The sequence below is a fragment of the Lipotes vexillifer genome, unplaced genomic scaffold, assembly GCF_000442215.2.
Source record: "Lipotes vexillifer unplaced genomic scaffold, Lipotes_vexillifer_v1.1 scaffold532, whole genome shotgun sequence".
Taxonomy (NCBI): Eukaryota; Metazoa; Chordata; class Mammalia; order Artiodactyla; family Lipotidae; genus Lipotes; species Lipotes vexillifer.
In genome coordinates this window covers 166,673-192,110 of record NW_006798027.1, presented here as the reverse complement: position 1 = coordinate 192,110, position 25,438 = coordinate 166,673, and the positions used below count along the sequence as shown (strand labels likewise).

Here is a 25,438-nt window from a genome sequence, read left to right as displayed (position 1 = left end):
GAACGCGCGCCTCTCACTGTTGTGGCCTCTCCCGTTGTGGAGCACAGGCTACGGACGTGCAGGCTCAGCGGCCATGGCTCACGGGCCTAGCCGCTCTGCGGCATGTGGGATCTTCCCGGACCGGAGCACGAACCTGTGTCCCCTGCGTCGGCGGGCAGACTCTCAACCACTGTGCCACCAGGGAAGCCCTGTATATGTATTTTTTAAATCCCAGAAGGAATTATTTTATATAATCATTATTTACTTAGTCTTGCTCACATATTTCCTATTTTCATTGTTTTTTTCTGAATTTCTGTGCTTTCATGTGGGTTCATTCTCTTTCTGGCTGAGGAACATCTTTAGTGTGAGTGTACTGGTAATGAATTCTTTTTTATTTTCCCTGAAAATGTCTTTATTTCATCTTCCTTTCTTAGGCTATATTTGCCAGTTGTAGAATTCTGGCTTGGCATTTATCATTCAGTCTGTATTTGTTGTTTATCTTCAGGCTTTCAAGGTTTTGTTGATGACAAATCAATCTTTTTGTGAAATCTCTTGTCTTTGTCTCTTCTGTTTGTTTTAATTTTCCCTGTGTTTTTTCTGCTCTTTCACTCTTAGTCTACATGTGATACCTTTTTTTTTTTTTTTTTTTTTTTTTTGCTTATGAGTTCTTGGTCTTCTTTTATGTATGGATTGGTATCTTCGGTACTCAGTTTACAGCCATTATCTCTTCATATATTTCCTCTGTTTCATTTTGCTGTTTTCTTTTGCTATGACTCTAATTAAACATTTATTCTACTTTCTCATTCTGTCCTTCTCGCATCCTCTCTTTGGTATTTTCTTTTTTTTTTTGTTTCTCCCCTTCATTTTGAATATTTCGGTGCTATGTTCTAGTTCACTTCTTTTCCCAAACTGTGCCTCATTTGCTGCCAGACTCCACCTTTGAGATTTAAATTTCCAGTATCTTGGCAGAGGTTTGGGGCCTTGATTTCATTCTGGTTCATTTTTACCCTGAGGTACTCTTGGGGATCTCAGCTCAATAGATACAGTGTCCTATTAGACTCCCTGCTGGGGCATGCTTTGAATCTTCTCTCCCTTTGCCTCTCCAGGCCTTAGAACCAAAACCCAACTTTGCTGAATGGGCAGATACATTCATAGAATCAGTGATTTTGGTAATTTGCTCTGGTAATTTGCTTTCTCTTCTGGATTTTGGCTTTTCTTTTTTACCCAGAATTAGACTGGTTTTCCACTATCTTCTAAGATCTAAGATGTCTTTTTTATTAATTCAGGATTTTCTGTTTTTAGGAAGATTAATCTGAATAACCTTGTCATTACCGCAGATGAAACTTGAATGGTTTAAAATTTTTTTAACTCTTACTTTAATTGTCCTCTGGTGCTAGTACCTATTGTGAACAGTTGCTATAAAGACAAGTGAGATAGTACATGTAAAGAGCTTAGGAAGTGTCCAGTTGAATGGTAGTTTTGCAGTTTTCTTTCATTTTTCAACATATATTGTTCTCCTGCTTAATATAATTCTGGGAAAACTCCTTTGTCTTTCCACCTTACTATTAAGTTTTCAGGCTCTTTCTTTCCTATCAGTCAGACCACATATTGACTTTACTTACATAATCACATTTTAACTTTCACTGTCTCCAGTGGATCTTCTAGGATCTTTCTGGGAATACAGTATTTATTTTAAAGTCTTGTTCTTGGCTTTATTTTCCTTTTTTTCGTCAAGTATAGGTTTTATGTTAAGATTGCTGCCTCGTTGAATCTGTTGGTTTTCTGAAAATATTTGGTCTGTACTGGTTGTAATTTGTATTTTAAAATGGGTTTTGTATTTGAGATTGCCTGAAGGTGTGTTTGCATGCACTGTATAAGTTTTCTCCAGCCTGCCCTCAGAATGGGAAGAATACTTCATAGGTGATATTGGGTACTTCTATAAATTGATCTTAGCAGCTCTTGATCATTACTACCTAGTTGCATTAATTTTAGGGATTGCCAAATATCAGTTTTCTAATTTTCATGCCTTCATTTATTAGCTGGTATACTTTTACAGAAGTAAACTTACTTTCATCAACTGTTTGGTTAACCTGAAAAATAGGACACTTAGAAAAGGCAGATAAACGCTTGATGATTATTCTCTGTTTTCTTTCATAATATTGACCTGATTTTCCAGAGTTCTTCAAAGCTGACCAGTAAATTGTTTTTCATTATCTCTGTGGACTCATGGATTTAGTGTGTTTGATATGTCTTGATCCATTGCAGTCGTCCTTTTTTGCTCAGATTATCTAGTCTTTGAACAGCTGAGCTTCTTCACGTCCAGTAGGATGGCTGTAAGAAAAAAAAAAAAAGAAAGGTAATAACCGTTATTGAAAAACTAGTACTCTCATGCGTTGCTAATGTGAAATATTATAGCCACTTCGGAAAACAGTTTGGCAGTTACTCCAAAGGTTAAACACAAGTTACTGTATGACCCAGAAATTTGTTCTTGGGAGTATACTTAAGAAAAATGAAAGCATGTGTCCATACAAGACTTGTACATGAATGTTTACAGTATTTTTCATAGTACCCAAAACATGGAGACAATTCAGATGTCAGTTGATGAGCGGTATAACAAAATGTGGTATATCCATACAGTGGAATAGTTGGCAGTAAAAAGGAATGAAGACCTGATTCATACTAAAGCATGGATGAACATTAAACAATATGCTAAAGTGAGAAAAGCTAGTTAAGAAAGATCACATATTACATCATTCCACCTATATGAGTTGCCCAGAATAGGCAAATACAGAGATTAATGGGTTGCTTAGGGCAGGGAGAGGTAGGAGGGAATTGAAGTGACTGCTGAAAGGGTATGGATTTCTTTGTGGGGTGATGCAATGTTCTAAATTTAATTGTGATCATTGCACAACTCTGTGGAAATGTTAAAAACCATTGAATTGTATGCTTTTAATGGGTGAATATGTGATCAAGGAGAAAAGATATTTGTACTACGTAACAGAGGATTAACTTTCTTAAATTAGAGTATTCTTATGAATTTAATGAGACTAACAACCCTGTAAAAAGTTAAAACACACATGAAGAGACAGTTCTTTTAGTCAGCATATAAGAAACTGCTCTAGATGCTGTGAATACAGTTGTGAACAGATATGCTCCTATAAAAGAGGTATGAACTATATGTAACTACAGAAGTATGGTGGGGAATAGGAACAAATAATATTTCAGGTTATGCTAAGTAATAGGAAAGAAACTAAACAAGGGGACGTGATAAGGAATGACTGGGGTAGGGGATTAGTGGTTACATAAATTATTTCTCCACACATTATTGAGGGAAGGCCTCTGTCTGAGGAGGTAACATTTAAGCTGAAGACCTGCACGATGAGCCAGCCATGTAGAGAAACTGGTTTAATACCAGGATAAAACTGTTATCAGCAGAGGGAACAGGAAGGCCTTGGAGTGGGTGGATGGGCCTGAATTTGGTATATTTAAGGGGCGACAAGGCTTTTAAGGGTGTGGGAAGTGATAAAGCAGAGAGAACGGTTAGGAGACTGCTGCAGTAGTCCAGGTGAAAAGTGTGTTTGGCTTGGACTAGTATGGTAATAATGGAGACAAGGTAAGTGGACAGATTTAGTATGAATTTCAGAAGTAGGTTTAATAAGACTTGCCGATTGTGGGGGATGAAGGAGAGCAGAATCAAATTTTGTCTGGCAAACTTTAGTGGATCCATTTTCTGAAATGGGAACTATTGGGAAATTTTTTTTAATTAATTTATTTTTTGGCTGTGTTGGGTCTTCGTTGCTGCATGCAGGCTTTCTCTAATTGTGGCGAGTGGGGGCTACTCTGTTTTGGTGTGTGGGCTTCCCATTGTGGTGGCTTCTCTTGTTGCGGAGCATGGGCTCTAGGCACGTGGGTTTCAGTAGTTGTGGTACACGGGCTCAGTAGTTGTGGAGCGTGGGCTTAGTTGCTCTGCGGCATTTGGGATCTTCCAAGGCCAGGGCTCGAACCTGTGTCCCCTGCAATGGCAGGCAGATTCTTAACCACTGCACCACCAGGGAAGTCCCTGTAGTTGGAAATGTAAACTGGTATGACTCTTGGGGCAGTTTTGGCCAATGTCTTATTGATTTAAACCTATTGGATCATGAGGTATTTGCACTTATCAAGTATGTTTGCCTGAGAAAGTCAAAAATAAATAGATTTTTATTGCCCTATTTTTATTTATTTATTTAGTTTTTTGAAGAACATGACCAAAGACATATGATTTATTTGATTTGGAGTGGCAATAACATGATACCAAAATTTGATTTTTCCCAACAAATAGATTTGAGAAATTGGGGTACCATTATTATAAATTCTAATCCCACCTTTGATACATTGAAAATACTCCAGATTATACCTCATTATGCAATTATTTTATGACTTATAATAATTAAATAACTTGCTTCTGTGAGCAAATGGGTTTTACCATACACCTGATCATATTACCAATTTAGTTAATGCAGAAGTCCTGCCCTTAGGGTCTAGTATTTCAAAAGACTGTAAATGGAATTTACAGTGTTTCAGGTAGACCAACATGGAAGTAACAAAAGAAACAATTTCCTATATCGTCTTGGGTTATCTGGTAACCTCCTGAAGCATGAGATCTTATTACTCCTATAATTATTTTTTGCCCTATTATTTTAGAAGAAGAAATAACTACTGGGAACAACCTGAATGTTCATCAATAGAGAAATAGTTGAATATTATGTTCATAAAATGGACTACCTGTCACAAAAGAAGAAAGTTGATCTCTATGTACACATCTGGAAAGATATCCAAAATACATAGTTTGAAAAAATTGTGAAATAGTATATTTGACTTTTGGTGTATATTTAAAAATTTTTATTTTTTAAACTTTTTTTAGTGTTTATTTTCCTTATTTTTTTGGCTGTGTTGGGTCTTAGTTGCAGCACACAGTATCTTTGTTGACGCGTGCGGGATCTTTCGTTATGACGCACGGTCTCTGCGGCGCACAGGCTTTTCTCTAGCTCTGGTGTGCAGGTTTTCTCTCTAGTTGTGGCACATGGGCTCCAGAGGGTGTCAGCTCTGTAGTTTGTGACACGTGGGCTCTCTCGTTGAGGCACGTGAGCTCAGTAGTTGTGGCACTTGGGCTTAGTTGCCCCATGGCCTGTGGGATCTCAGTTTCCCGACCAGGAATCAAACGTGCGTCTCCTGCATTGGAAGGTAGGTTCTTTACCACTGGACCACCAAGGAAGTCCCGGGTTTTTTTGTTTTTTGTTTTTTTTAAAGAAACTGTGCATTTACATGTTTGTGTGCATGAAAGAATCTTCAGAAGGCACCTTGGGGCTGGGGAATTTGAGGAAGGAGATGATTCTCACTTCAGGTAAGAAAGGAAAATATGAAGTTGTGCATGCTATTATTACCAGTAACTTTTAATGTGGCAGTGAACTTCCCTGTATGTCTTTGTATCTCATTCTCCTAATAGAATCCTAGAAGTACTAGACTACTAACATTTGTTTTGGATATAAACATAAAGAGATGAAGAGTATCCCAGAAGTTTTACCAAATTCTTTTTTTAAAAGAAGACAGTTTGTTTTTATTTAAATGTTCTGTGTGTGGTTTTTTTTTTTTTTTTTTACCATATTGTGAGTTCCTTTGTCAGAGAGCCATACCCAGATTTTAAATTCTTAAAACCATTTTCTAAATTCTTTTTTGTAATTTATATTTGCTATAGACAGTAACAAATAGACAATTTGCTATTTACATTTGCTATAGACAACTTGGAAAATTCAAGTACAGATATATCCTACTACCTATAGTCTACTTCAGTTGTTTAGATGCTGTTAGAGTGTCTTTCTACGTATTTCTGGGTATTTTCACGCAGTTGTGATCTCCTTCCCCAACACTTCAGCATTCTTCTTTATCATTACTGAGATATGAATTTTAATGTATAAGTTCCTACTCCATTATGAGAGAAATAGTTTTTCACCACTAATAGCTTTGTACAAACATCTTTATAGGTAGATATTTCTCTGCATTTATGAGTATTTAATTAGGGATTTTTTAGCAGTAAAGTTACTAGGTTGAACAGTTAATATTTTTAACGTTTTTGATGATTTATGGAAATGCTCTCTTTTTATGATCCCTCTAGCAGGTTAGAATGCTTATCTCACCATATATGCAGAGAAGGAAATTATCAAAATGACTGAACACCGTTGAATATTATACCTTTAATTTTTCTAGTTTGGTAACCAGAATTCTTATTTTAATTTCCATTTCTTCTTTTTTTTTTTTTTTTTTGTGTGTGGTAAGCGTGGAATGTTCTATAAATATCAATTAAGTCTGTCTGGTCTGTTGTGTTATTTAAAGCTTGTGTTTCCTTATTGATTTTCATTTTGATGATCTGTCCATTTGTAAGTGGGTTGTTAAAGACCTTTTTTTTTTTTTAATGGCTGTGCTATGTGGCTTGCAGGGATTCAGGGATCGAACCCGCGCCCCTTGCAGGGGATGCAGGGAGTCTTAACCAGTGCATTGCCAGGGAAGCCCCCGGACCTTTTTTTTTTTTTTTTCTGTTGGGGTGGAAACTCCACAGGCAATCTGAAAAATCAAACTACCTTAAAGACAGTTGTGATTCCTTCCTTTGTAGTGAAGTTAAAAGAAGATATGTAGCTTTTTAATTCATTGTTATATAATTTCTAATGAATAAAATCCCAGGGGGAAAATGCTTTAAAATGGGTTTAGACTGGCAAATATTCCTTACAGGCAGCTTTAACTCTGAAATGTTATAATGATGGCTAGGAATAGTAATCATCTTAAATTCACACCTGTGTAGTTCTATATCTCTGTGTACAAAGGTGTGCGTAAAGGGGAGAATCCAAATTTAGAATAGCTGTGAAACCAGTTTGAACATATGTCCTTAGATTCTTTCCCCATAAACACAGAAGTACAAACTAACTTATAAGTGGTACTATTTATTCTTATGTGGATCAGTTTGGTTATTACTAGCAATCTGGCTATCCTAGACGAAATGTAACTTAATTAACTTTTTGTTCTGACCAAAACCCAGAGAGGAAGAGATGAAATTTATTTAATGTGCCCGTTTTTTTTTTTTTTTTAAAGGGAGGTAATATTTAAAACCAGAGACCTCTACAGACAGTGCCATAGTTTTAAAGTGCTTTAAGTCTTACCAAGTGCTTAGAAAAATGTAGTCATAATATTTTTAGAATATTCTTCTTCTTCTTTTTTTTTTAATCCTTACAGAGCACAATAATACCAGCTTGCTAATGTAGAGGAAAGGCCACTGGATGAGAACTCATCCTCAAAGAAAAGAGGGCAGAGGAAATGAAATTGATAGCTACTGGCTGTTTTTATTTCTTCTGTTTGGAAAAAAATGCTTCAACTATCTAATAATCAAATGTTGTAAATTAGATTAACAAGATATTTGAAAAGCATACTTAAGGAAATCTTAACCAACATTCCCCCATTAGGCCAGGAACCCCCTTAATACTTTAATATCATCATATCTCTTCCTAGCTCTTCACTCACATTATAGTTTATCACTTATATGATTATTTAGATTGTCTTCGCCACTGGATTGTCAGTCCATACAGGCAAGAGCTGTAGCTGGTTTTCCTTATCATATTCCTATTGCCTAGCTGGTGCCTGACACATGAGACTCTCATTTAATAGGTAAATATTTTTAACCTATTATTTTGGCAGAGCTTAAACGTTGGATATTATCAATGTTGATAAAGGTGTTCACAAATGCATAGAAAATGGTATGAGAGGAATATATATTAAATTGTTAATTCAGAGGAGACTATAAGATTGAGGATGGAGGAGTGCTGCAAGAATGTGAAAATGATCTTTTCCTTTTTACTCTGTGTTGTCTTGATTTTTACCTTTTTTATTCTTTTTTAACACATAAAGTGTATGTCTACACTGAGTGCTAGCTGTGTCATCTTGCTCACATTGCTTTACTTCTTTTGAGCCTTGGTGTCAATACTTGTAAAATGGATGTAGTGCCTTCTCCATATGGTATTTTAAAATTTTAATAGTATATTTTATTATATTCATCAATTTTTTTTTTTTTTTAGATTTCACATAAAGATGATATCATACGGTATTTATCTTTCTCTGTCTGACTTACTTCACTTGACACAATACCCTCGTCCATCCATGTTGTTGCAAGTGGCAAAATTTCATTCTTTTTTACGGCTGAGGAGTATTCCGTTGTTTATATCTACCCATCTTCTTTATCCATTCATCTGTTGATGGACACTTAGGTTGCTAATAAAAAAGAAACAGGCTCACAGATACAGAGAGCAAACTAGTGGTTACCAGCGCAGGGAGTGGGGGAGGGAAGGGACAAGGTAGGGGTAGGGAATTAAGAGGTACGAACTATTATGTATAAAATAATCTACAAGGATGTATTGTACAACACGGAATATAGCCATATTTTATAATAACTGTAAATGGAATATAACCTTTAAAAATTGTGAATTACTGTGTTTGTATACCTATAACTTGTATAATATTGTACATCAACTGTACTTCAATTGAAAAATACATTTTTTATTTAATATATTTTAACATGTGATTTATATAAAAATTATTGAGGTATTTTATGATTTGATTTTTTATACTAAGTCTTCAAAATGCAGAAATTAAAAAATTTTGAGATTATAATTGATGTACAATATTGTATTAGTTTTAGGTGTACAACATAGTGATTGTATACATGTTTATTGTGAAATGATATACAGCTTATTTTCCTGATACGCATTATATTTTATACTCACAGCTCATCTTGATTTGAACTATAAATTTTTATCTGAAGTAGTTGATATGTATTTAGGTGTCATAATGTTGAAAATGTAGATTCACATATTCAGGTTGTTCTGAACCATACTTAAAAGTTTTCCAGTAACAGACTAGAATTACCAGATTTTTAATTTAAATTTCAATCAGTTAAAATTTAAAATTCATTTCCCACTTGTAACAGCTACTTTTTAAGTGCTCAGTGGCTTCCTGTTGCTAGTGGGTTCCGAATTGGACATGAAATTCCAGAGGAATATGTATTAGATTGACAGGACAGTGAGTGGTGTCCTTTTGTTCTCACTAGGGCTCTTCAGTCCAGGTTTGCTCTTGTCCTTGGCTCTCTAAGAGAAATTCCCAGCTACCATATTTACTGTAGGGATGACTTCCATTGCGCCAGTGTCCCGACAGACATTGATCAGGAAGCAGAACCACAATGAGTGTTGTGGACTAAGGGATTTATTATAGGACTTAACTCTTCACACAGTTGAGGGAGGAGTGGGGTTTGGGAAGATCAGGGAAGCTGCACTAACCAGCCCTCCTGAAGCACTGGCATAGGTGGACAGTTGGGGCCCACAGGGCACTCCAGAAAGCCAGGCCCATACAGCTGCTAGAGTCAGGCCTGAAGGGTTGCTGGTGGAGAGTCTGTAGAAGGCTGTTGCCACTGCACCTGGTGGTGGGCCTGGGCTTGCTTTTGTCTTCAGGGCCTGTTGTAGGGTGGAGGAGTTGGATGTGGAGTGGAGGAGAACAAGCAGAGCTGGGACCTGCCAGCGTCTCCGTGTCTGTTCCTCACTGTGTCAGCACTGCCGACCTGATGTTCTTTTACTTTCTCAGCCAATTCCAGGCACGGTCACCTGTGGAGAGCGGGACAGAACAATACTTGGACTTGAGGAGTACAAGTGTGAAAGAGCTGCAGTGGAAAGTGGAGGGTGTGTGTGTGTGTGTGCAACCTTAAGACTCCAATCCGTGAAAAGAAATAAACCTTGTGCGATTGTTCTAGAGCCTTTCTACAGACTCTGCTCTTTTTCTCACTTTTTGAAGTAGGGAATGTGATGTTTAATTTCCGGAATCCTTGGTCTGTGTAGTACCATCCCCATCTGCTGCAGTGTCAGGGCTTTGCCACTAAAAGCCTAAGGCTTGATTATGTCTTGATCACAAGTAAGATTACTCCCACTTTAGTGTGTGCATTCTAGTTTCTGAATGTAGATGTTTTACATCTTTTTGACTGAAAAAGGAATGAGTACAATTAATGGGGGAAGAGGGAAATGTCAAGGATAAAGGCTTTTGGAATCAATCCAAGAGAGGGTGTTTCTGCTGTGAGTTGAGGGGCTTAGACTAAGTAGACTCCAAAGTCTCTTCTATTTTTAATATTCTGTGGTTTATTTTACTTTAATTGAATTTTAATCCTAATTTTATATTGTCATTGAACTCCTAATGTCAAATTTAAAATCTCTCTACATGAATTTTTCTTTGTAGAAATTTTTAATTTTTCAAGTTTATTTAGGGGATGTTAAGTCTGAGTTACCCTTCTTAATAGCATGTATTTTTTCTTATTATCATAATATGTTCATTGTAAAAATTTTGAAGAAAACAGATACATTAGAAGGAAAAAAATCATAGGTAATCCCACTACCCAGATACAACTACTGTTAACATTTTAGTATATCTCTCCAGTATTTTTCTTATATTTACTAAAGAGAAAGCTTTCTGAACATACTATGTAGTAATTTGCCTCTTTCTCTTCTTTTATCTTTTTGTGTCACTAACTTCCCATGTCTTTTTCAAGGTTACATAGCATTTTACTTTGTAAGATTGACGCATTATGGGATTTTTAACCTGAGTCTGTGGATAGAATTCAGGGAGTCGAGTATCTTGGGCAGGGAAAAACTTAGATATTTATTTTCACCAGCGTTTAACTGAAATGTAGCATTTCCTTCTAAATGTGGACAAAAAGTCACAATAATATTAGCAGGACCTAATTCTTTGGCAATAATAATAATCATCCGTAGGAGGATTAGGCATTTCTTGTTTGATTGCTTTATAGTCATTGCACATATCTTGAGGTGTTTACATTCATCACTACAAAATTATCACTATTTTACATATTTAACATTACTTTTAGAAGGTATCCATTCATAGGCTTTTTAGCACATTGCCAAAAGGCTCATGGAATGAAAAGTTAAGAATTTCAAACTGTTGGAGATAGTTTGCTTAAATAGGTGTCTATTTTAAACACTAGTAGAAGTACCTGAAGTTAAACTTTGGCTTATATCTGTGATTATTTGGACATAGGATAAATCTCTAAAAGCAAAATTTTTTCATCAGATAAGTACTTTTAAAGCATTTAGTTAGATTGGCTTCCAGAAATGTTGTATTAGTTTACTCTCTTACTATACTATTTGAAAGCACCCAGTTCTTTCTAAATCACTAGCTTTTATATTCTCTAGATCTGTTATGATTGGCACTGTAATGGGTCTCCAATTTGGTGTAATGTTCAAGGAACTTCTGCAGATCCCAAAATTTGAACCAGTATATCATCAGGCATAGTAACATTTTGTTGTGTTTAGATTATGCTAGTTTTATTTACAACTTGGGGACACTACCTGGACAGCATGTTGTATTCTAGGACTCTGTACCAGAGTCTTCAAAACATTCTGCTTCAGGAACTCCCACACCAGAGCCATAGATGAGGTGGAGCTAGACTTGAATCTGCAGTTTTCGTTTTTGTTCTCCATGAGGAAGAAATTCACTTTCAAAAACTGTATATGTACATCGCAATGGAATCTGGGAAACACCAGAATGTGAAATTGACACTTTACTGAATAAGTGGGTGTTTAGGGGAAGGATGATGAGAAGGGGGAGGAGCTAGTATTGAGAGTTGAACTCCTGGTAGGATGGGATAGGTTTAGAACAGAGCTCCATAGGGACCTAACTGGAGAAAACGAAATCCATTAATAATTTACTGATAAAGCAAGTCTGATTTGGGGTATGTATGAGTGTAGACCTGGACCTGAGAAAGGGCCCTGGAGCAGGGGAGAGGCAGGAAAGCAGGTTGGTCCCTGGATTTGGATCCCACTTCTACCACTTAGTAGCTTTCTTGCTTTGGCCCTGTCTGATCCTTGTTTGCTCACTAGTTTTAAAAAAAAAAAAAAGATGATGATGATTTAACCAGGTGGTCTTTTTAGCACCTTTCTTGCTTTCCTTTATTGCTGACTCTCTCATCTGGTGCTGGCATCAGGGGCTTTTGTCCAGAGATTCTCATCCTGCCTGTAGTAATTACTTGTTTGGTCAGTCTTTGCTGAAGGGCTTGAATTACACAGAACACTCTTATTTGCAAATGATCAAACACCTAATTAGAATTAACTTTAGCAAAAGGTGGGATGTGTTGGAAGGCTGTTGGTATATAGCTCACAGAGCAGGGAGAAATTTTGTTGAGGTTGTATCTCTTTGCTGCCTCTCTTCCAGTGTGAGTTTCATTTTCTCCTTTTGCATAATTTTCTGTTATCTAAGGAAGGGGCTGTGTTCACATCCTCTGGCATCATGAAGTCAGGAAATGATTCTTTCTTTCCAATACCCAGTTAGAAAAATCTTAGGGAAGAAGTCTCAATTAGCTTGAGTTATGCCCATACCAGGACTGGTCTCTGTAGTCATAGGGATGAGTTATTATGACCCAGGTTGGGTCAGATGCCCATCTATGGACCATCACTGTAATCAGTGATGCAGAATCCAGCAAGAAGATGGCATTTGCCATTAGGACCACTTGGATGGTATAGAAAGAAAAACAGTTCAACAAAAACCTGGGGTGTTCGAAGTTTTTAAAAACATGATCTTGGGGTTTCATGGACTAAGCAGCAGCAGTCTTCAAACATTTGTATCTATCCAGTTTTTAAAAAACAATGTACCCCACAGTGACATCCAGTTCACACCCTTTAGGATGGTCATTGTCCGCCCCCCCCCCCAAAAAAAAGCCCAAACAAACCAGAAAATAACAAGTGTTGGCAAGGATGTAGAGAAATTGTAACACTTATGCTTTGCAGAATGCAAAATGGTATAGATGCTGTGGTAAATAATACAGTGGTTCCTAAAAAAATATTAAACATAGAATTACTGTATGATCCAGCAGTTCTACTTCTAAGTATATATATGTAAAAGAAGTGAACTCAGGATGGGAACACATATTTGTACACTGATATTCATAGCAGTACTATTCACAGTAGCCAAAAGGTGGCCCAAATGTCCATGGACAGATAAATGGATAAACAAAATGTGGTACATACATCCAGTGGAATATTACTCATCCTTAAAAAGGAAGGAAAATTTGATACATGCTACAGTATGGATAAACCTTGAAGATATTCTGCTAAGCGAAATATGCCAGACGCAACAGACAAATATTGCATGACTTCACTTCTTGGAGGTACCTGAAATAATGGAATTCAGAGGCAGAAAATGGCTACCAGAGACTGGGGGAAGCGTTAGTGGGGAGTTAGTATTTAATGGGTACAGAGTTTTAATTTGAGATGAAAAAGTTGTGGCAATGGTTAGTGGTAATAGGTGCACAAAAATGTGAATGTACTTAATGCCTCTAAATTGAACACTTTAAAATGGTTATAATGGTAAAATTTTATGTTAGATATATTTTACCACAATAAAAAACATTTAAAAAAATACAGTGTACTCCTTGCACATTTAACTTGGTATCTAAAATTTCATTGAAAAATGTATCCAGTGGAATCAAAATTTGTATAGAGATTTTTATCCATATTATCTGTTTAAAAAATTGTAAATTAGCTCTTTAACAGTGGGAAATTTCTCATTATTCCTTTTCTCCTTTACTTGTACTTCTAGTCTACTTCTCCCACAGAATATTATACTAATGAAATGTTTTACAGTTTAGTCTTCTGTCGATCACGTGTTATACTTCTCTGCAACAAAAACTACATAAATTGAAATTTTAAATTATTTCCTGTGACTAAAAGGCTGTAAGTGTTTTGGATTGCTGTGGCCATTGATTGCTAGGGCAATTTATTAAGACTTTATTGTTTATTGGAAATGCTTTTTTTTTTTTTTTTTCTTGCGTTATGCGGGCCTCTCACCGTTGTGGCCTGGAAATGCTTTTTAATGAGAGAAATGAGGCGTTTTTATAACTCGTAATTTTGGATGACTCACTTATTGCCAGAATGACTCAGCATTTTCAACACCAAATACATTCCTCTTTTCTGTTTTTATAGATCTGTGCTCTACTGAGTAAACTTGTTCACATAAATAAGTAGATGGGAAATGAAGGTATTGTTAGAGCAGTGTCATTCAGTTGTTTGAACTCCTTGACTTGTATGCAAAAAATCAGTCATCTATCATTATTTTTAGTCACTTACTTGCCAACAGTTCCATTCACTCCTTCATATTTGTTGAAAAGAAGGAACTGGAAACCATCTAAGTTGTGAAAATATTTGTTACCTGAGGCATCAGTCATTGAATTTCTCAGTTTTTTGGAAGTATATCAAGAATGCTTATGGAGATTTCAGATGACTATGTTTTTCTTTCACTTAGAGACCTGTTTAACTCATTACCTGAAGGATTGAGAAAATTAAAATGCTGTTAAGTTTAAAAATATGCCCTTACGAATACAGTGTTTTTAAATGCTTTTTTTTTTTTTGGCTGTGCTGTGTGGATTGCGGGATCTTAGTTCCCTGACCAGGGATTGAACCCAGGCCCTCAGCAGTGAAAGTGTGGAGCCCTGACCACTGGACCGCCAGGGAATTCCCTCAAAATACTTTTTATCTTATCACTTGCTTTATGTTTTGTCAAAACCTTGAGTCTGTAGATTTTAACTTGTTCTGCTTATGGAAAATGTCAACCATAAAATCTAATTTAATGAAGTTGGTAGTTGGTTTTTATCATCAAACCAATTACTTCAGGCTTGCTTTTAGTCAGAAAAAGTCTAACTTCATTTTCCCCCAACATTTTATTTTGAACATTTTCAAGCATACAGAAAACATGAATGAATTATAAAGTGAACACCCATAATACCCATCACCTAGACTCTGCAGTCAACATTTTGTCATATTTATTTCGCTCAGTGTAATTGAGATTCATCCATGTTGGTGTATGTCTATTCTTTTTTATTGCTGAGTAATATTCTAGTATATGTATGTATATACCACATCTTATTCTTCTGTTAATGGTCACTTGGATTCATTCCAGGTTTTGGTGATTATGCATAAAGTTGCTATCACCATTCATGTACAGGTCTTTTTGTAGACATACACTTGCATTCCTCTTAGTTGAATACCTAGGAGTAGAATTTCTAGGTCATAGGATAGTATATGTGTAATTGTATAAGAAATTGGCAGAGCTTTTTTCAAAAGTGATTGTACCATCATAAAATAATATATGGAAGTTCTGATCGGCAACACCAAAAGTTGGCAAACTGTGGAGCAGTCTTTTTAATTTTAGCCATCTGGTGGGTATGTAGTAGTTTCTCATTGTGGTTTAATTTGCATTTCTTTGATGACTAATGATATTGAGCATTTTTTCTAGTGCTTATTGTCCAGTTCTGTATTTTTGTGTGGAATGCCTTTTGAAGATTTGTCTGCCCTTTTAAAATTGTTTTTTTCTGTTACTTTTGAGTTGTTAATATTTCTTATATACTCCAGATACTAGCCATTTGTCAGGTATGGTTGCAGATACTTTCTACCATTTTGTAGGTTACTTAATTATTTTCTTAATGGTGTCTTGATGAGCAGATGTTTTTAATTTTGATAAGTCCAGTGTATCAAAACTTTCTCTAATGATCGTTGCTTTCTGTGTCCTCCGTAAGAAACATTGCTGTGCATCCCCCGGCCCCCCTGCCCCAGGTCAGAAAGATAGTCTGTATTTTCTTAGAGAAGCTTTAAAAAGTTAAAACTTTTACTTTTAGGTCTCTCTGATTAATATTAAATTAATGTTTGTAAATGGTGTGAGGTAGGGGGTCAAGGTTCATTTCCCCCCCACCATATGGGTATTTGGCTGTTCCAGCACCATTTGTTAAAAACGTTCTCACTGAATTGCTTGAAGGCGTGTATATTACTGGTGTTGCATTGAGTATGTGGATCAATTTGGTGGGAAATGACTTTTTAATAATATTGAGGGCTTCCCTGGTGGCGCAGTGGTTGAGAGGCTGCCTGCCAATGCAGGGGACATGGGTTCGTACCCCGGTCTGGGAAGATCCCACATGCCGTGGAGCGGCTGGGCCCGTGAGCCATGGCCGCTGAGCCTGCGCGTGCGGAGCCTGTGCTCTGCAACGGGAGAGGCCACAACAGTGAGAGGCCCACGTACCGCAAAAAAAAAAAAAAAAATGTTGAAATTTCCAGTATGTAAACATGGTATATGCCATTTTAAAATCTAAACATTGTTAATATTTATTTTCAGAAACATTATAGAAATTGCTTTGAAATAAATTACAGAATTCATTTGAAGATCATTAATGTGGTTGAGACTAAAATGAGCCAACGATCATATTTTTATGGTGGGAAGTACAAAGTAAACCTAATATTCTCTCATACCTTAATCTGTAATGTGGTTAAAGTATAGCTGAAATTATAAGGAAGCTTTCTTTGAACATCCTAGGCATCATGCATTCCCTCTCTTCTGAACTACTGTTATTAACACACAGATTAACAGTACATGGTTCTCTTTGAGTGTGAACTTCCAGGGAGTTGTGATTGACTCAAGTTCAGCCTTTAAAGTTTGATGAATAGTGTGAGAGAAAGTTAGTAAGCCTGGAGATTGGCTTTGATCTGAGAGGCTACAGGGAGCCGTTGAAGGCACTTGTTTAGGAGAATGAACACCATGAAGAGGTGGTGTTGTGTAAGAATGGGATGAATTACCTGGAAGAGAGAGTCTGGGGTAGGAAGACCATTTTAAACTCTTAATGCTCAAAGTGTGCTCAGCAAACCAGTAGTGTAAGATATCACTTGGGAGTAGGTTAAGAATGCAGATTCTGGGACCTGACCCACACCCACTGAGTCAGAGTCAGTGTTGTAAAGATTCCCAGGTCATTCCTGTGCCCACGAAAGTCTGAGAAGTACTGCTTTAGGGAAACGTTCAGTCCCCCTGGTGTGAGTGGTTAAGGGCCCCAGTGCACACAACAGTTGACATGATCGTGGCAGATGTCTGACTTCTTGCATGTTGGCTCTTTCTCTTTAGATTGTCAAAATGGATTTTTAGAATCATTTCTGTTCTTAAGTTGGCAGTGTGGGGGCAGGGGAATAGTCTTTCAAACAGTCTTTTTAGAAATACATTCTTAGAAATGCTACTTTATGGGCTTTTTAAAACTTCAGGAACCATGTATCATTGATTTAAGTAGCCTCAACAGACTGTAAGGTCAGTTATTTAAAAGAAATTTAATGGGGACAAGTGATTCAATGTCCTTTCTCTGCTATTCCCAGGGACTGGAATTTGGGGATGAAGTCGAGATTTTGTAAAAGATTTCAAGTGTGGTTGCTGTACAAATTGTAATAGTGCGCTTGTTGAAAGTCTAAAGAGAAAGAAAGGAGAAGACAGCTTTCGTTGTACAGTTTGTGCAATAACTAAAGGACAATAAATCCACTAGCAGCCTGCTACCCTTGCACATAAACTGTATTTTTCTGTATTCCTTTACCAACATCATCTGTCAACATACAAAATTTTCACATAGTTATATAATCATGATATAGTTGCAACTTAGTAGTCTGCTTTATGTCATTTAACATATTACCCTGCTCCCCAACTCCTCCTCTTCCCTCCTTATCCAGCTCTTCTGCCGTCTTGTTCCTTCTCTTTCCTCTCATCCCTTACCTCCCTGTCTGGCCTCCCTAGCTTGGATCTCTGGTTCATCTTGGGCCCTCTGCCACATTATTTCTTGTTTAAGAGTGTACAGAGATTTTTCACTGCATGCCTGAGCATCCGTTTGATATTCCAGCCTCAGTTCTTCCTGGCTTGGCTAGCCCAAACACACGTTGCTTATTACCTTCTCCCCTATTACCTCCTCCGAACCAGGTCCCTTTCTGCCGAGGATCAGCTCTTGATGCATCTGCTGTGTGAAGCCATCTCTGGTTTCCCAGGGGCCTCAACAGACTTCTTGCAGTCACCATCTACCTTTACACAATGGACCTTGACAATGGTTTCATAAATGGGGGCTCACTGCTCTTTTCTTATTTCACTTCCGTACTTGGCAGATGCTCAAGAATTATAGCTGCAGAGAACCCTGAGCAGCTTCATGCTAAGTTTTGTTGGCAGAGGAGTCATCAGAAGACAGACATATTCTTATGCTGAGGATGGAAATGATTAGAGTTGAGGCTATACTACTCTGAGCACTAGAGCCAGAGCTCCTGGGTCACCTCTGCATTTTGAGTCTGCCAGGGGTTACTGTATTTTAGACTGTGGCAAACTTTGGACTTTGGGTCAGTTTACTTGTTTCCATGAGTTGTCCAGTTGCTAAGAAGTTTGAGAGATTAACTATAAAGAAGATAACTGGTATTTTCAAAGGGAGATGCTTTTAAATTTTTGAACCAAATTAAGAAACTTAAATCGGAAATGTTGTGTAGGTATTGATAGAGAAACTTGTAGGGTTAGGGTTAGGGTTGATGTAGAAAGCATTTAAGCTGAGACGTTATTCAAATAGATAGCCTGAGAAGGAGAAATCTCACTTCATGTTGTGCTTGTTCCCAGTTTTTAGTATCTTTGGAGTGTCTAGTTTGTGCTTGGCTAAAGGTTATAAAGAATATCCTCCAATAAAAAAAGGGTCAAGTTCCTGTCCAGCATCAGATGTGAGTTTGAGAAGCAAAGATGGGCTTTACTTAGTAAAATCAGGCTTTGTGTTTCAGACCTTTCAACTTACTGAATGTTATCCTGTGTTGACAGTTAACTTCTCAGACTTCCTGTCAATATAGATTGAAGAGGTAGAACAGAATGGGCATGTTTGGAGAGCTGGGATCAGGAAGCCATTAGAAAAGAGGCTTTTTGGGGTCAAATGTTTTTGAACACAAATGGCCGCAGATAAGAGTGATCATGCCTACCAGTTCACCTAGGACTGTCTCTGTTCAAACTTGCTGTCCTGGTATGATTATTAATATTTGCCCCCTTTCTCTCTCAAAAGTGCCTTCGTTTGGATGATAAATTATATGGTCACCTACTAAAAGCAACATACTGATAAAATACTTTGTGCCAGACACTGTACCAAATGCTTTATCTAATCCTTGCAAAACACCTGAAAGGTAGCTGCTGTTGCCACTTTACAGATGAAAAGATGCTCAGAAAGGTTTAGTAACTTGACCGAGATCACACGGTGGCAGACCTGGTGAGTAAAGCAAGCTCTATCAGACTTTTAAAGCTACTTAATTTTTCCCAGCCTGCCACACCAAGGGGTTAACAGGGTCTTCTATTAATTTGAGGAGCTAGTGAAAGAGTCCTACAATGGTAGTTCAAGCCTTTACCTAAAAGAAACAGTGGAATGGAGAATGTCTGGATAAAGATAAAGGGGATGTCTTAGTGGGAATGCTGGGATTAAAGGGAGCGAGTTACACTGTATTTAGAGCTCTAGACTCCTAGATGCTTGTAGCCATTTGTTTCTAAATGGACTTAAACTGATGTGCTGCTCAGGCCTGGGGTCTTTCTGCTTGGGTTTGGAAGTTCATGGTAGTTGTATAGATCAGTGCTACTCAAACTTTTCATGTGCATTAATATCAACTGGGAGTCTTGTTAGAATGTAGATCAGTTCCATAGGTCTCAAGTGGAGTCTGAGATTCTGTATTTATAACAAGCACCTAGTGATGCTGATATTGCTGGTCTGCCACGCTATAGTTTGGGTAGCAAGAGTGTAGTTGATTAGATTCTCTCTGCCTGGGGCATGAGTGTACCCATATCCACAAATGCCCTGATTTTAGATGGGGAAGGGAGGAGCGATTGCTTCTAGTTGTAGGTGTGCTCACATTGTGATGGAAGGGACTACATAGATAGTTGGTGTAGGTGGGGAATAGGTACTTAAATATGGATTTTTTAAAGGAAGCATTGTGTTTTTATAATTAATACATATGGATTATTTTTAAAGTATATCCTTAGCTTAGGGGAGGGGGGGACAGAGAAGCAGGAGGGAGTGGTCTGGAGTGGGGGCAACACCAGTATGGGTGAGTTCTTGCTCAGCCTGTGCAGTGGTGAAGAAGGCTTTGATAGACAGGAAGCAAGCAGAGTACCTACAGCCAGACAGGAATAATGTGGATGGATGACACAGCAGCAAAGCTCTTAAAAAAAAAAAAAAAAAAAAAAAAGCCAAGGGGAGGAGTCCCTCCCACAGACTGGCCATTTTCCCCCTCTAGGCTATGCCTGAGTGCCTGTGGACAGAAGGGTATACTCAGGAGGCTCTGACCAGCTGTTCCTGTGGATAACAGCATTATCCTCCACTCTGCCCACTTCGTAACCCTGTCCTGGGCGGTCCCAGGTGGGCATGCTTCCCGTATCTGGTTACTTCTTCTTGTAACATGGGAAAACAAGCAGGGTGGAGTGCTGCCTACCTGGTCTAGGTGTGAGCAGCCTGCTTGCTGAAGCTGGGACCTTCGCTTTACCCTCCTTTCTGAGGAAGAGACCTTATGACTGGAGGGCATGTTGGAAAAGGACTCATGCAGGAGAGTATGTTGGCAGACAGGAAATGGCAGTTGCCAGAAGCTCTGGGCAGAGCTGGACTTGGTGCTGGAGCTGTGAGTGGTCACCGAAAAAGGGCTTTGGTCCTGGGCAGCACCCCTGAGAGGGGGCCTGGGCAGCCAGAGGCATCAGTGATCCTTACAGCTAGCCAGTGTATCCTGAGTGCTCCTGGAAAAGCAAGAGAAACAGTATTGACAGAGCCAGGTGATGTGAACTCCTGCACATGGGGTTTCTGATAAGGCATAATCCTGCTTCTGAGACTGTTTCTCTTATTTTGGTCTGTCAGACACTGTTTTGGGAGTGTTTCCTGTCTATACCTACACTTGCAGGAGGGAGGAGCTGGTCCTGCTGTATCTGCTCGTGATTGATGCCCATCCTTTTGGGGTGAGGGAACTTGGGAACAGGGAGTATCCTAGTCAGGACAGATCTTACTCTGGCATGTGGGTTGCCCAGTGACTCCCCCTCCCCCTGCCGAAGCTGACCCCCTTTCTCTGATCAGCTGCTCCTGACAAGCCTGGAGCACCAAGTGTTGTTCCCCAGGGTCCAAGTGTACAGTGTTTTTCTGAAGGTTGTCCTATCCTCAGTGGTAAACACTGCTGTGTCAGGGTACTGCTCAGGGGCCACTTGGAGCACATAGATTTTTGCTAGCAGACTTGTGAAGCTTTGCATCGGGCTGCAAAACCAGGGCTTGAGCAAGCAGCTGGAGAGAGTCCAGGACTAGAGTGTTTTTGGGTTTGGGGGGTGGAGAGCAGAGGGAGGGAAAGGGAGGGAAAGGGAGGGGCAGGAGGGCAGAGCCACACAAGCAGGCAGTCTGCTGCTTTGGCTTTGCTGTCGGCAGAGAGGACTTCAGTCGTGCCTGAGGGCCGCTTGGCCACTATTGCTGTAGAACGGAGGGCGCTGCCTCGCAACCCTGACTTACCGGCACTGCACCCGGACTGTTCCAAGTAGCTGTTGTGCTGTCTTTTCCCTGGGAGGCAAGTCTCCTCCCTGTCGTCCCCTCCTGCTCCTCCCCCGTTCTGTGAGGGATGATGCCGCTCTCTATTGCACGGCTCAGCCGGCTGATGTCACTGGCAGCGGGAAGCATCAGCAGCCTGATCACATGCTGGCCCAGTCTGTAATGCAGACGGGATAGGGGTGTGTATGTGGGGAGGGGGGCTGTATGGCAACTGCTCTTGCTCTAATACCCCCAAAAGTGCAGAGGCAGCGGCTGCAGCATCCAGCCAGCTTGGATGTCTGGTCCTTGAGCCTAAGGAAACTATTATTAATATTATTTATTGTTGATAATACTGGGGAAAACAGCCCTTAACTCTGGGGTTCTACTGTCCTCCTGTCCAAAGCAGACTTCCAGCACTCTGAAGAAACAGTTACAAGCAGGATGCTTTTCCCCACCTCTGCGCAAGATTCTTCCCGTGGCCTCCCAGATGCAAATGACTTGTGCCTTGGCCTGCAGTCCCTCAGTCTCACAGGCTGGGACCGACCCTGGAGCACCCAGGACTCAGATTCTTCAGCCCAGAGCAACACACACTCAGGTGAGTGCCAGAAAATGAGTTGGCTTGCGGGGGTGGGGTGGGGTGGTGTATGGGGTAGTGAGTGAAGATATCCACAGCAACAGTTGTTCTGTTCACCTTTGCATCTCCCCCCCTCCCCATACAACATGGAGCTGTTTTGCAAAAGATGGAAATGCTGGCTGTGAGTGTGGCAGGACAGATGGTTGCTTGTAAAGGCAGGCATGGCTTTTCCACTTACCCTGATAAATTCCCTGGAGTTGTTAGTCTGTACCTGAGGTGGCCCCGAGAAGGGTCCACAAGGTGACAGTCCTATGCAGAAAAGATCCAGCTAACCCCCTAGTGCCCAGGCCTGTCTTGGAGATGATGAAGCAAAACACTTTTAGGTGGGGGAGGGGACTTAAGGGGCTGATTACTGGATGTCCAGATTCTATTTCTCAGTGGCTTTTAAAACTAGGGAGCTATGTGTGAAGGGTGGGTGGTCCCTGAATCATGGCAAGGGAAGAATTTTAACCATAAGTGAGGCTGGGTAATACTGGGATATTGGAATTGGCTTAGCATAAGGTTCAGAGCATTGATCCTGGAAAGGGGTAAGCAGGGTAAGTGGGGTGGAGTAACTCTCAGCTGCGGAGGCTTTTTTTTTTTCTTTGTGTTAAGGGTGACCAAGTAGATGAAGGAAGAACCACTCCCCTTTAGGATCCCTTGTCATCTTGGAAGGATTCGATGGGGACAAGTTGAAGGGGCTTCTTGGCAACCCCTTGAACTGCTTCTGCTCAGACCTTCCCATTGCCCATTTATTTCCCTCTTGTGGTTCAAGAGGGAGGGTTGGCCAGATGCAAGGCTTGGAGTATTCAGGAAGAAATGTGAACTTAAGAAATACTGTAACTATACATAAAAATCTATGTATTTTGCTTTATGTAAATTACACCTTAATAAAAAGAATATTGGCAGCAGGTACTTTAAAAAGATGGAAAGGGGGGGTGGGGGCGGCCATTTGCTGTTGGTGCTGACAGTGGGGTTCACAGAGCCTGCCATCCTTCCTTGCCTCCCATCTCCAGAAGCTGGCAGTCATGGCAGCAAGGTACTGTCTTGTTGATTTCTCTGGCCTCCACCCTGTTTGGCGCAGGTCTTTTTTTAGAATGCTTTGCAGATCCTGGGACTGTTGTGTCTGTTGGCATTTTAATGCCCAGTTTTTTGGTAAATCCCATTTGATTGGGGGTAGAGGGTGGATTTTTTTTATTTGGCTGCAGGTGGGGAAGAGCTTCACCTTAAGTAACTACCTCTGAGTTGAGGTAGAATTTCTTGAAGTACCAGCCTTTAGCTGACTCAGGATTTTCCCTGGGCTGGGAAGTGTGGTGTCACTGTTTGGTATCCTGTGCCTGGAGATCTTGGCTTGGAGGTAGTGGTAGTTTCTTTTATGTGGTATTCTGAAGCCAGCTGGGGGGCCTGTGAAGCTGACCTTGTCCCCACCCTCACTGCTGTATCTGAGCAAAAGACAGGGGAGCCCACCCAGGAGGCAGGCACCTGTCTGTGGTGATCAGTGTTTGACCAAGACACTGTCTCTCACTGGTATCACGTTGGGTGTGGCCCTTCTTTGGCTCTGGTTTGTCTTAGCTACAGGGGTCCTTCTGGAATGTATTATAACAAATAGAAATGCAGGAGGGGCCAACTTGGGGCTTGGAGAGGGCCTGAAATTCATTCTGAAATTAGACTGTGAAAAAAAAAAAAGCATAGCTTGTCCCAGCCGTAATTTCCTGTTTCCCCACCACCTGAAAGGCCTGTTTGTAGTTATTTGTCTTTGAAGTGGGGATGGATTTACTTCTCCATGTTCTGTCTCAAGCACTTAGGTAATAAATACTACATGATTTTTTGGATCAGGGAGGGCCTGTAATCTGTGGCCCTGGCATTCATGGGAACCCAGAGAGTTGCCCCAGAGGTGTGACTTAGCCATGGGCAGGGTTAGTGTGTGTGTGTCTTCCTTTCTGAGGGTTGAGGGCACAGCCATTCCTGATCCCCACGTTATCCTTGGGCTTGGGACCTGTGGTGATGGCCATCTCTCTCCTTTCTCTGAGCTCTGGGCCTTCTTGGAAAGCCCACATGAGGGTTCCGCCTCCTGGAGTAGGACGCAGCCCTCCCACCAGCCAGCTGCACCCTTGCCAGCAATGCAGGAACATGCAGCCCACATTCCAGTGCCTACACTGCCTCCCCATCTGAAGACCAACTAGCTCAGTTTCTTCAGGGAGGGAGGAGGTATTTCAATAGCTCTGGACAGTCTGGGAGTCATCATTGCAGACAGCCTGGTAGCTTGCTGTCTCTGCATGGAGCACCTGGTGCAAGCTTCTTCCATGGCCCTGCTGGGGGACATATTGCCCCATGTGGCTATGGGTTTACATCTGACCATTTTCCACAACTCTTTTACGTTTTCAGCAATGTGTAGGGGGCAAGGTTGGAGATAGCAGGGCTCTCTTGCCTGAAAAATCTTGGCTAAATCATTCAGCAAATACTGAGCACTGGCTGTGTGCCAGGCACTGAAGATACATCAACGAATAAAATTATTACCCATAAAAATCCCCTTAACTATCAAGGGGAAATAGATGAGAACGAATACCAAATGCAGCATGATAGTTGCTGTGCTTGGGGGCTTTCATTTTCTCCCCCAAGGATTTTTTTGGCATTGGGGCAACATTTCATTGGATTCTCAGCATGAGACTGGTACATGGAGACCTGTCTCCAGAGGCTAAGGTCCTTCTGCTACATGGATTTCATTGGCCTGGGAGGCCTGCAGGAAGACGCTGGGGTGTAATCTTGTTTTTGAGAGTTGTGCCTGTAAGGCCAGCATTGGTTTGGGTGTGGTACTCTGTGAGGTCCCTCCCTTCTAGACTCTGCCTACCACCTTCCTTCCCATCAGGGCAAGATGAATGTTAGAAGTGACCCCAGTGACATGTGTCTGGGGCTACCTTTGTCCTACTTGCAGTGTCCTAAGTCCTGTAATGGAACAGGAGGGCTATGAAAGCTATCCTCAATGTCCTGGGATGGGGGAGAGAGTGACTAATCACCATTTATCGACTACTTCCTATGTGAAGTATATCACATGATTTAATGCTTTCACAGTCCTGTGAAATGGGTACTATTATTGTTCCTATCTGAAAGATGAGGAAATAATGCTCACAGAGCTTGTGAAGTGCCAAAAGTGAAACAACGACCAGAATTCGAGCCTGGGTTTCTTTGATTCCAAGCCTCTTATGCTTCCTATCACACCTGTGTTCCTGTGGGCAGAACCCTAACATGCTGAGCAAGAACATTTCCGGGAAGGTATCTCTGTATACAACTACAGGGCTGTTCAGCCATGATGTTTTCCTTTGCCGAGGGTCCCTCAAGGCTAGGGCACGAGACAGTTCTGACTCCCTCTTCACCCTGAGTCTCAGCTCATCAGCTGTGCCCCCCGATGCATTTGTGTTCCTGCCTTCCCCCGGTGACTCTTTTGC

General features: G+C 40.1%; 1 protein-coding gene across 4 annotated transcripts in view; it reads left to right on the top strand.

Moving 5' to 3' along the window:
- CPEB1 (cytoplasmic polyadenylation element binding protein 1) overlaps positions 1-25,438 on the top strand; it is a 96,425-nt gene that overhangs the window by 48,980 nt on the left and 22,007 nt on the right. For 3 of the 4 annotated variants that reach the window (XM_007470048.1, XM_007470050.1, XM_007470049.1), the window contains exon 3: positions 21,789-21,977. In XM_007470048.1, coding sequence (XP_007470110.1) covers positions 21,789-21,977 — 189 coding nt within the window. Of the gene's footprint in view, positions 1-21,785; positions 21,978-25,438 lie in introns of all 4 variants that reach the window. The other variant, XM_007470051.1, reaches the window with a different exon arrangement.